Source organism: Trichoplusia ni, chromosome 11 (genome assembly GCF_003590095.1).
Source record: "Trichoplusia ni isolate ovarian cell line Hi5 chromosome 11, tn1, whole genome shotgun sequence".
NCBI lineage: Eukaryota > Metazoa > Arthropoda > Insecta > Lepidoptera > Noctuidae > Trichoplusia > Trichoplusia ni.
Window position 1 is genome coordinate 13,997,712 of NC_039488.1, and position 12,019 is coordinate 14,009,730.

At 42.5% G+C, this 12,019-nt stretch overlaps 1 protein-coding gene across 1 annotated transcript in view; it reads left to right on the forward strand.

Annotated features, from left to right (window-relative positions):
• LOC113498826 overlaps positions 1-12,019 on the forward strand; it is a 61,435-nt gene that overhangs the window by 1,372 nt on the left and 48,044 nt on the right. Inside the window, exons 2-10 of the mRNA XM_026878968.1 lie at positions 1,233-1,354; positions 1,794-2,751; positions 2,963-3,065; positions 4,448-4,563; positions 4,776-4,970; positions 5,307-5,469; positions 6,202-6,387; positions 7,659-7,845; positions 8,595-8,756. Coding sequence (XP_026734769.1) covers positions 2,750-2,751; positions 2,963-3,065; positions 4,448-4,563; positions 4,776-4,970; positions 5,307-5,469; positions 6,202-6,387; positions 7,659-7,845; positions 8,595-8,756 — 1,114 coding nt within the window. The 5' untranslated portion in view covers positions 1,233-1,354; positions 1,794-2,749. The remainder of the gene's footprint in view (positions 1-1,232; positions 1,355-1,793; positions 2,752-2,962; positions 3,066-4,447; positions 4,564-4,775; positions 4,971-5,306; positions 5,470-6,201; positions 6,388-7,658; positions 7,846-8,594; positions 8,757-12,019) is intronic.

Genomic DNA, 12,019 nt, shown 5'->3' on the forward strand with positions numbered 1-12,019 from the left:
AATTTATTCGTTTAAAACTTGGACTTGGAATCTAGATTAAACCGCTTTTAACTGATGGTCGTCTGTCACGCAGGGAAATAGTTTGACGGAGGCGAAGCTTCACTGAAATACTTTAGATCTGGTTAATGATCTGTTAATTTCTTTGCGTTGCACGGGACTGATGTATGTTCGAGCAGATGATATACCATACAATGAAATCCATAAATACAATGCAAATACTTAAACCTCAGACGAAACCGCTCATGACTCTACCGAGGTGACTTAATAAGACTCAGAGCTCTTTGTATCGTGTCACGTCTTATGGCGGATGATATTATTTATACACTCGTCCGCGGTATTTAATAGTAAATATAGGTCTGAATTAGATGATCATCCTTTTCTACGGTTAACAATTAACTCGTCATAAATGCATGTTCTTAAACTGCATAAGATTTTTCATACATAGAGAATATGACACTAAACTTTTGTGGAGCGCAGGCTTTGTCCGAGGCTACTAGGGGGCGCGGGGGCGGGGGGCGCGGGGCGCGCGCCTCCGGCCGGCCGGCACGTGCCACGCGCGTCGCCGGCGCGCCACCGCTAAAGCCCACACGTACAGAATTTTAAATATCGACACAGAAATAAATCACACTTTACCAGTTACATGTCCCCCTTTATTGCTTGCTGCTGAACTGTAAGAAACTTCTGTGAAATACAGCGCAAACGATGCAGTATGTAGTGGTGCAAATTTTAGGGCATGCACAGAATTGTGGACCTTACCGAAAAGTGAACAATTTAATCCTAATACTGCTGAAGGTTAAACTTTAACTGGTTGATGAGTAAACCAATTTTGACGATCGTCTTTACGTTACCTATTAAAAAAATCTTGACCAATAGGTATTTAGTGTTTTCTCTTAGTATTCATATATTCAATGTGAAGCGATCACGTTTGGGTCATTTAGAAGCTAGCTTTGACTTAAATAGACTACTCTCACCATTCTCATCACAACCATGGGGATCGAATATGTAGAAGTGGTTGTCATGTTCCCATATGGCTGTGGATCCTCCCCTAGCCGTGAAGACTCCATGCGTGTGCTCCTTGAAGAACTGGCAGAGGACCTCCTTGAGGGTCGGGGCGCCGCCGCTAGTGTCCGGGTTCAATGTGGCATAGCTATGAGCTCATGGCGCTGCATTGAGACGCCTACCGTTTAACCTACAAATCCTACACTCCCGTCACACCGTGGCGTTGTCGGCAGGCTCACGAGAAGGACTACGACATCTGCGAGGACGGCGAGGCGGCGTGCGCCTACTACGTGCACCTCGGCACCGCCTTCCCGCACCGCGCGCTCGGACAGAGCGTGCAGCTCATCAACCACAGGTCTGCCCACAATAACACCTACTTATCAACCGTACAATAAAGCCTTTGGCGCTGTACACTTTATTCCACATCTAACACTTTTCAATTATAACAAAAAAACGCCCACGGAGTTCCCAAATATCATTATTCTATTCCAAATAAACTGAGCGCTTACTAATTCTATAATATTCTCTGAGAGACTGATTAAACCTTTTTCATCTTGAATGTTGGGAAATTTTCAAACAAACATTTTGCTCAATAAATACTCTTTCATTCGTAATTGAAGTCCTTTCCATGGGCAGTAATAATACGGAACGTTTGATAATTTTAACCTTCCATTTATTACGACGATATTTGAGATATTCGTAGTCAGCTTTTACATTCAGTACTGGTGAACCGCCGGCAATCTAATTAGCTGAACCAACGAGAAGGTTATCCAATAGGTAAATATACGTTGCAGTCCAGTGGTGTACTCATACTACTGGAGCGTACGTCCGTGGGGCGTGTGCTCGTGCTGGGAGGAGGAGCGCGCTACGGACCCCTCGCTGGGGCCCGAGGACGACCCCGAGCGGCTCTGCGTGGGAGCCCGCGAGGCGCGCGTCATCGCGCAAGAGGTCAGCCCCGCCACGTCCCCACACATACATTACAGCCGCAACCTTCTCTAATGAAACTACCACGCAAATATCTTTTATATGGGAAAACCTCAATTGTCTTCAAATCTTAGTGGCTGTTTTCTACATAAAACGGACAAAAAGTATTATTTTAACCAAACCGGCGACTTCAAAACTTTTATACTAACAAAAGAACTTTAAAGCTTTACAAATAATAAAGAACAAAAAATAGTTTCACTATTCAATGAACCTCAAGTTGAGAATGTTCGAGGCCGAGCGACGACGTAAAAGGAGAGATGTCACAAAGCTATACTCAAAGGCGACAGATTAAGATATTCCTGGAAAATCTAAATAAATGATTCATTGCAAAAGTTTGGATCACGCAGTTTTTTCTGGAATCAAGACATTTTTGTTGCTAACTATTGAATTGGTAGGTAATGTAAATGGGAATACTTTTTCCTGAAACTCAATTCATGTTGGTTATTTTATCTTTGCTGACTCAGATTTCTATTCAGCAAAATATTGTTATGTCTTCTACTGCGACCTGTATATGGGAATTACTTTGGTACTTCATTTGGAAGAACCTTAAAAATATAAACTACTTCATGGAAAAAATATTAATTAATATTGATTCTTTGTGATCCTGACGGTACAGAAGCCGGATGCATACGCGAGCCGCGACGTGAACGTGCGGCTGGTGCAAGTGGAGCCGTCGCGCGGACAGATCCTGCCGCGCTCCACGTCCGCGCTGCACGTGCTCGTGCCCGACGTGGGCGCGCGCTACGGCGTGCAGCGCGCCGTGCTCATGTACGTGCACAACTAGAGTCTATCTCACAGTTACATAAGTAGGAACTTATATAAGCAGCTATTAATCTCAGTAAACATTGTTGCTGCAACTATAGTTATCCATCCCAGTCCATTTATTATATTGCAAGGAACCATTGCTATCGACTTCGTTGTTTGGTTAGGGTGACGTTCTAAAATCAGTAATAATTATGTTATTGAATATTTGATTTAGGTTGATACTGAAGGACATACCGAAGACAAGTTTCCCCCCGGACTACGAGCCCATGATCGTAACCACTGAGGTGGTGGAGTCTGAAGCTATCCCCGGCCTCGAGGTCAGGCTTGTTCAGCTACAGTTAACCCCGATGAAAAATGTTTCAGCGTGTTTCGGAAGGCACGTTCTATTTTAGGTCCCGGCTGTTATTTATACAACTTTGACCGTCGTTAAGTTTTACGTGTGGTAAAGACTAAGACAGTCTGACAAATTTTCACAACTCATAACTAGTTAATAATATTCTTGTTATAAAACCAGAATTTGTATGCTTTTTCAAGAAATGACTAAAATATTCCTATAATCATTTCTTTAGAGCATATATTTTTAAAGAGGTGAAAACCGAAATTGTGTGTGTATACTTAGAAACAATTTACAGACTTACTCTTCCCTTAAGCAGCACTAATTAAAACCAAACTAATATACGTCACATCGAAACATTGTTGGCTTAAACCGTTCTCCGTTTGTCTGAATTGCACGCATCAATTATACTCAATCATTCGGATAATCATCTCGACGCGTAACAATAATTAATGCCGCGGATCCGGCTCTCGCACTGGATAAGCAAAGCCACTGCCCAAACAAGCGGAACCCGAACAAAATTAATCGAACTGAAAGAGTTTGTTGAGACCGAAGCTTTATGCGGTTGTTGATGGACTCAATGCCCATGATATAATTATACTTTGATGATAAAAGTATTTGTATCTCTCACCTAGCAATTTCACAAGCAAGACTCTAGCAAGGCTCACTTAGCAAAATTTATATTTAGGTTTTTTTCTTATTTTAGTTTCAAACTTTGTGGTCGAAAAAATTTAGCCAGGGTTGTCATTCATTGGTATTAAATGACTTTTGTAAGTTACGTATTGAGCGGACGGAGTATAACACTAACTCAGACTACAGTATACCCACTGAGCCAATCCATTGGACAGTTTGTTTACAAAGTAACAATGGCTGTATAACAGTAACGAGGCAATCCTTCACGTAACCCCGCGACTCGCTCCGCGACAACAGACCGGTCGGAATAAACGGCGCCGAACCGATCAAAATAATGTAAGATTTAACGACGGCATCCCGCAAACGACGCTCCAATAATACGCTTAAAAGGATTGAACGATTTCTTGCGCCATTACTTATATAATACATTCTTTACATTTCTTTTCATGATATTGAAATATCGACGCGGAATATAATATTATTTTCGATTGTTGATATCCGATCAAACTAGATATCGGAAGATACTTTATTTCTTTCATACTGAAACTTGGGGCATTCGTCTGAAACACCACTCCAAAATACAGAGCTATGCAAATCGAGGTATCTTACTCTCTCGGGCTAGCTCGACTGAAGTGACCGATGTTAAATGTTAAATCATTTCCCAAATCGCCGAAAACGACTTTACGAATATGTGTCTGTGTGCAAATGATGTAATGTACTTGGTTAGAGTAGAGCGTGGTGCGCGAGGTGTGCGAGGTGGTGGTGGCTCAGATGGAGGTCTGGTGGGAGGTGGTGCCCTTGCGATTCGTGCTGGACCCTCCCGTGTTGCCGCTCTATCACTCTAGGAGGTAAGGAGAAAAACAATAAGTATCCCTATAATGATTTGTTCAATCTGAAATTCGATTTACTTTCAACGTTTCCTTTCACCGGCATCTATGAATTGGACGTATTTTTTGTAATACGCGCTACTCGTCGCGCACACTGGGTTTGGTGTGAAGACCCACCACGACTACCACTCTGCAGTGAATGATTGATCTTAGTAGTATCTGATTGCGATCAGAGTGCAGTCGGTGCTGGTGGAGATCTCTGCGACCCAGCTGTTCGGGTGCGAGGGCGCGCGCGGCGCGTGGCTGACGCCGGCGCACGTGCCCGCGCCGCCGCGCCTGCGCCTCGCGCCCGGCATGCCCGCCGTCACTGAGGTCGCGCTGCCGCTGCCCAGCTTGCCCAACCACTTCCCGGAGACCGACGTCATCACGTTAGTCAACGCTTATGTATAATACAATACTAAAGTCTTGTATGCATTGTTCAGTTTAGTTGCGTATTTTAACGAGTATAAAATGAAATCTAAAGGATTTGATCAATCTAAAGTAAAAAAACGACTGGTTTAATTTGGCTTCAACCTGAGTTATTAAAAAACTTTTCGTTAACGAAAATGAGTCGGAAATTATTTACTTCCTTTTAAAGTTGCCAGCGTCTTAAAGTTTAAACTTGAAAGTAGCTGCACCCCAAAAGAGCTAATTAACTTCCTTTTAAGAGATGAGACAATCGTACTGAATCGACAAAGCAGAGTTAGTTAAAAGTTTCATTACAGGCTGGTGGCCGCAAAGGACGAGTGGCGCTCGCAGTGCTCGATAATTCGTCAGTGCGCGACGCGGCAGCCGTCGCTGCGGCCGGGGCGCGCCTGGCTCGGCGTGGTCGCGCCCGGCGCGCGCATGCGCACCACCTTCCAGCTCTTCAACGACACGCACCAGCACGTCAGACATGCACCTTATAATATATAACTGTAAACTATTCGTAGTTTTGAACAATATCGGGGCTATACTTAATACATCTACGTAGTTTCTAACACAGTGGCTTCCACAATTTAATTGACTTTACGTCGTGTTGCGGCCTGACCCATCGCTCCATGACGTTATTGTGGTAAATTGCTCAGTGCCGATCCGACAGCCAAACATAAAGCTATCGGTCATCCTTCACCGGTCGACCTTTGTGTTCTGAATTGGTATTGTATCCCCGACGAAACGAAAACCTATTTCAGAATTATTAGATTGGCCGCCGACTCTCTACACCGGGCAGGATTTAATTTTATCATCTTTGTAATTCGACTTGACGTCCTGTTATAATAACACTCGGTAACTTTTCTGAACAATAAATTTTAATATTCGTAGCCGCAACGACTTGTTCAAGGATAAAAAGGATATTTCTACGAACGTTTGTACTTTATAATCCGACACACAGCTTTCATCTTTTCAAATAAACCTTAGTGAATATGAGACACACGTGCTGGGCGTTATGTCTCTCAACGTCTATCATTATATAAAATAGAAGAAAGTTAAAATGACGGTTACATAGAATAGAAAAATACCAAAAGTTAAAGGTACAAAAAGTCTTAAAAACGATTAGCCCCATGCCTAGAGAAGGGTATCGGCAGCTAATTGCATATCGTATGTGGTGAGGCAGCTGCAGCCTCGGTGGTGTGTGTGCAGATCTGCTGGTGGGCGGAGGCGTACCGCTGGTGGGGCGAGCACGAGCCCAGCGCGGCGTGTCGCGGCCGCCCGCCGTGCGAGCGCTGTCGCGAGCGCGCCTGCTCCTGCGGCCTGCTCAAGCCGGCGCGCGGCGCGCTGCCGCACGCGCACTGTGCTGAGATCCGATACGATGTCAACGCTCCCGAGGTACTAACATAACGATCACATACACATATAACAATAGCCTGATGAAACAGTTTAACAAACATTTCCAAAGTAGAGTGACTGCCTCTAAATAACTCAGAATCTACAGATCTTAAATCAATGAAAGCCAACTCGTGTTCAGAATGAACAAATACAACTGAAATACCAGGGAAAACAATTTATCAGAAGTCTTTTCAAGGCAATAGGGTGCCATTGCAGTAAAATCCAAATATAAATCAAACAAAAGAAGCGCCGAGACCGGCCCTTTTACGATGACTAACATTTTGACGTCACTGGGGGAAATTACCTCCAAACGCAAATTACGTCCATTCCTTTGATTAAAGTTACAACAATGAACATTTGACGGCGCGCACCGGCTCCCAAACCGTCTCACTCCATTCATCGATAAAGCCATTACAAGATTTTAAAATGAGATTCTGCATAATACCTTTTGATGGACGATGATATGATATGATAATGGATGTTTCCAAGTCAATCATTGAATATTTAGACAATCTTTCTTATTAGTCTGTGTAGTCTTAACTTATAAGTAGCTTAGTTAGTGTGAGAGTGTAGGCAACGGTTAGATGGCCGCGCGCCGCGTCTTACTGCCGCGGACACAACTCCCCGGAGACGAGGGTTCGCTCAAATGCCTTCATAACACCTACATACCTTTCTGAATCATTTCAATTTTATGTATGTATACGTATTAACATTAATGACTTAACTTATACATGATTCACTTTGCGTATCACACAAAAGACTTTAAAAGTACTTGTTACTTCGTAATATGACATGCAGTTCTAACAAATACAGTTTAACCTTGTTGTACATATAGGTTTTTGAGTTCCTTGAGTTTCCCCGCCTCGTCGCAGTGTTTGACAAGTTTGATGGTTGTCCCATGTCTTCGTAACCTACAAAATATTAATGTTTGGCAACTATTCAAATTTATCACCTTTAACAACTTATGTTCTACTTACAAACTAATATTAGATCTTCACAAAGACAGTACAGCTCTCCATAATAAATTCCTGAATTGAATTGAATTTCGAGTTGCCAACGTCAACAACTTTAGTACGAGAAGGAGCACCGGTATCGGTTGATCTCTCGCTCTGCACAAGATCAACGATGAGAACGTTCAAGTTATATTGTAACCTTGTTAAGGAAGTCTTTGGGATCGTTTGTGACCGATATTCGTTTGGTTTAGTATTGTAGTGTCTCGTTTAGTTTATTCAATACTGGTGTGGTGTGTGTTTGGATGTCGGCGTGTGCAGTGCGACGGGTACGTGGCGACGCTGGTGCAGACGCGGCGCACGGCGGCGGACGTGGCGCGCGTGCCGGGCGGCGCGGGCTGCGAGGCGCGCGCCGCGCTCGTCGCCTACCGCGTGCTGGCGCCGCGCCTGCTGCTGCGCGTGCTGCCCTGCGCGCCCGCCGCCGCGCCCGACGCGCCCGCCGCCGACTGTGCGTAAACATATTAAATACTTTGCTACAGCTATCCATGTAGATAACCCACTTAAAATTAAATGAGTAATTCCAGCTCATAACCACCAATTAGTTCCATAAGACACGTTCTACGAGCCAATTTCTTCACACGTAACCGAGTTCAACTGTAAAACGTAGAAGTTATTTTTATTATAGAGCATATTGAAGCCGAGCTTATTGGCGAGTTGATCGCTTCTCCAGCCCATATAATAAGTTCTTTATGGTTACTGCAATAGCTAGATTACCGAGACTTTTACATTCGTTCCAGAAGTTATCGTACCTGAAAAGAATTGACGATAACGCAAACGGTCTTATTGATATATTGAATACTTGCTTGGAAATATTCTTCGTTATTTTGATATTCTGTAGGTATAATGAAATTATTAACAATATTAACTAGCTAGCTGGTATAACTATACCTTGCCGGTAACTATCGGCACGGATCTTGAGCGCAGGGCGGAAGAGTGGGAATCGCGTTGCGCATCGTAAAATAAAACACCAATCAATCGTGCGTACTCGTCGTCTTGAGGTGCGTAAAACTGCAGCAAAGTACGAATTTCAACCAATCACCAGAGACTTCTGTGACGCGATGCGCTGCGGGCCAATCACTGCACTTTAGTCGCCCGGGACCTACAAAATCACTTCTGCGCAAGTGAAGGTCATCGCTCAAGATCCGTGCCGGCATCAGTATCGAGTGTTGTGTATACTGTGTGTTCGTGGTGCGTCAGGCGCGGGCTGCAGGCTGGACGGCGGCGCGGCGCGCAGCGCGCACGGCTCGGCCACGCTGCGGCCGGCGCGCGCGCTGGCGCTGGGCCGCCGCACCTGCTACCGGCTGCGGCTCACCAACATCACGCCGCTGCCCACCGCCGTGCACTTCGACACTGACATGGGTACGCACTCACATTACTTACCTACTCCGAACTTTACTCCAACTTCATTTATCATTTGTTGTCATCTATGGACCATTACGTAGACATAACATTTTACTTTGCTTAATAGTGCGTAGAAGTTAAATTTCATCAAAAACACAGACTAGTGAACCGATTAACTGGTAATATAAGCGGAGATGATTTGTTAATTAAGTAAATGAAAAAATCAATTTAGTTTTTATATTAAACTAGCTGTTGCCCGCGACTTCGTCCCCGTGGGTAGAAGATATAAGTTATGATTTATACCTGAGCTGTTTTTTTCACATTTTCCATTGTATCTTCGCTCCTATTAGTCGCAGCGTGATGGTTTATAGCCTAAAGCCTTCCTCGATTAATGGTCTATTCAACACAAAAATAATTTTTCAATTTGAACCAGTAGTTCCTGAGATTAGCGCGTTCAAACAAACAAACAAACAAACAAACTCTTCAGCTTTATATATTAGTATAGATATAGATTAAGTTTTATTGAAAAAAATATGTAATTTCCCTACAAATTGAATGAACAAATTTCAATAGGGTATTTGACAAAAAAAATATGTTCAGTCAGCAGATTTCCAAAAAATATTGGATATTGTATGTAGTTTTTCTTTTATCTCATTAACAAAAAATGAAGGGGATATAGTGATTTAAATTCTTGTATGTTGCCACTTACCAGTACGCTTTTACTGGCGAATGATGTTGTTAAAATCGAATCTTTACTCATTGTATGTCATTAAATCTGATAAGCTTTTATAACGCCAATAATGAACGTTTACGAAGTCCTGACTAGGGGGAACAATATCTAATGTAACATTATTTGCAGTAAACACCTATTATATCTCAGTTAGAACTGAACATTACCATCGTACCCTCATTTACTAGATAACAATATTAATTTCCGAGTAAGAGCGGTGTGTCGTCGCGCGCCGCTCGCCCGGAGACAGTCCCACACAAATGGAGATCATTAGCTGTGTAATAGCCGCTGAGGTGCTCCACGACAAGTTTACCTAATAATATGAATACCTGCGATAATACTACGCCCTGTTGTAACTAATTTTACTACGCATATCAATTGAAAGTATACTTTAGAAGTCTAATACATCAAACTGTCAAACAAACGTAAAATTAGAGCTGGCCAAGCGTATCTTAGGGCTCCGCACTTAAATAATATTTTTCTAAGAACAAAAGTGTTCAAGTAAAAGCTACTCATCCAAACTTGATGTTATTTTTATGGTACCAAATGACGGTTAATTCACGTTTCATGAAAAATGAATCGGTTAATCTAGACCGAAGTGCTGAGGTAACAAACATAAAAAATACAGAAGAATTAAGAACTTCTGCTTTTTGAATCCGGTGAAATGGAAAATTATCCATCGAATAAATGACCGTATCAAGATGTGCTAAATGTTTGGCTAGTTTGGGTAGTACTATTCTATATTCTGTGGTTTGGGGCCACACGAGACAGGGAATCGTGGAAGGATTAGGGGTAGGCCTTATTGCAACAAGGACGGCTGTGCTATGAACAGGACACTGTGGGTAAGGAAAAATATATACTGGCCTGGTCACAGCCTGGTGATAGGTGAACGGATGTCGTAGTACAAAATGCTTGGTTCTCTCATATTTGTTTTGTGAACGGAACCCTAAAAAGATTTAGAACGCGCTACTTACTACTTATTTAGTAATAAATAAATTCCGAGCAAGTGATTCTAACTTCGTACTTGGTCGATAGAACTTGCTAATGGCAGGTTTAAGTACCACAAAGGATAATAGAATTACTCCTTTTTTCGTTTTAAGTAGTTAGCACCAAGTGAAGGTACGCAGTGTCGGAATAGCGCCTTAAACTACTTGCACACAACATCTCGTACTAATTCGGACTTTACTGTATCTACTAACTAAGACAATAGCGTATTTAAACGTATTTCTCTTTTCGCGTTGTAGTACAACGCGAAAAGTGATTATACCGTGTATATTTAAATTTGAAGTAAAGAAAATTCCTTCCAGTACTAATTCCGCCAGTAGCAATGATACAAAACTAAAACTTATTTAATTACACAATAACGGTCTTTGCCTTCGCAAGTTTGTAAGTAGAATTCACAAAAGTGTCGCGAGTAAGGCTCCCATTTAAATGATAACGAAGTACGTCGCGCTCACACAAATGTTGTCGTTCTCTGCGAGACACACTTACTCTGATTAGGAGAGGCGCGTGCGGCTACCTAACGCACTTGAAGCATTCCCCACCCGATGACTACATTCTAACGAATAATACTACTGCGTCATATTGTGTACTTGATGGTTGAAAAGTGTTGACAGTGCTTCAAGACTATAATGGCCGATGAATGATGGCAATTGGATAAAATTTGAAACTATTCCTATTCTCTTTAGCATTTTGCCAACACATCAATTTTGAATTCATTGTATTGACCGTGAGTGTCCCATACATAATTTACAATTATTATATTGGAAAAATGCTTAGAGTACAAATAGTGCCAACTTAATCCAATTTCCATTCTTTCATCGGCCATTGTAAATAAGAGAATAGGGACCCAGATAGAACACTTAGGAATTCGTGAAAAACCCTTCACAAAGTCCGTAAAAGGTTTGTATTTTGTTCATTTGTCGTTCATAAAGTACCTCTTACTGCCAGTCATAAGGAAATGGATTTAGATTATTTTTATTAACGTTTATGAAAGTATTTTACATATTGTGTTATTATCTCTTACCCTGATAATCAATAGGTCGCAGGTAATCGTCAGCCATACTTGAGGCGGTTCTCTTATCAGTAATCTGGTGAAGTGCGCTCGTGTCGTGACGTGTACTAATGAAGTGCGGTGTCCTTCGTTAGGCATGGTAAGCTCCGGCGCGCGCCTGCTCCCAGGGAGAGGCCTCGATGACTAATTCATACGTGACACATATCGACGCAGGTCAAACCAAAGCCGTTTAGGTTGCGGCTTAAAGCTCGATCCCGGGCCTCTGCCTACATTATACATACTAATCTTAAGGGATTTGGAATTCATTCACGGTTAGGTCAACTTTATTAAAAAAACAAGGGTATAAAAATAGAAATGTGATGTGTGCCCCTACCTGCCAGTACTAACGGCTACGTAAGGGATTTCCGCATAAGATTGAAATATTAAAAAAAACACTTAAAAAATAAATTGCTAAAGCCACATTACGTGCCTCTCGCTGGTCTCGGCGCGGGCTCCGGAGCGTCGCAGTTGCACCATTTGACTCGTTCACAGTTTAAT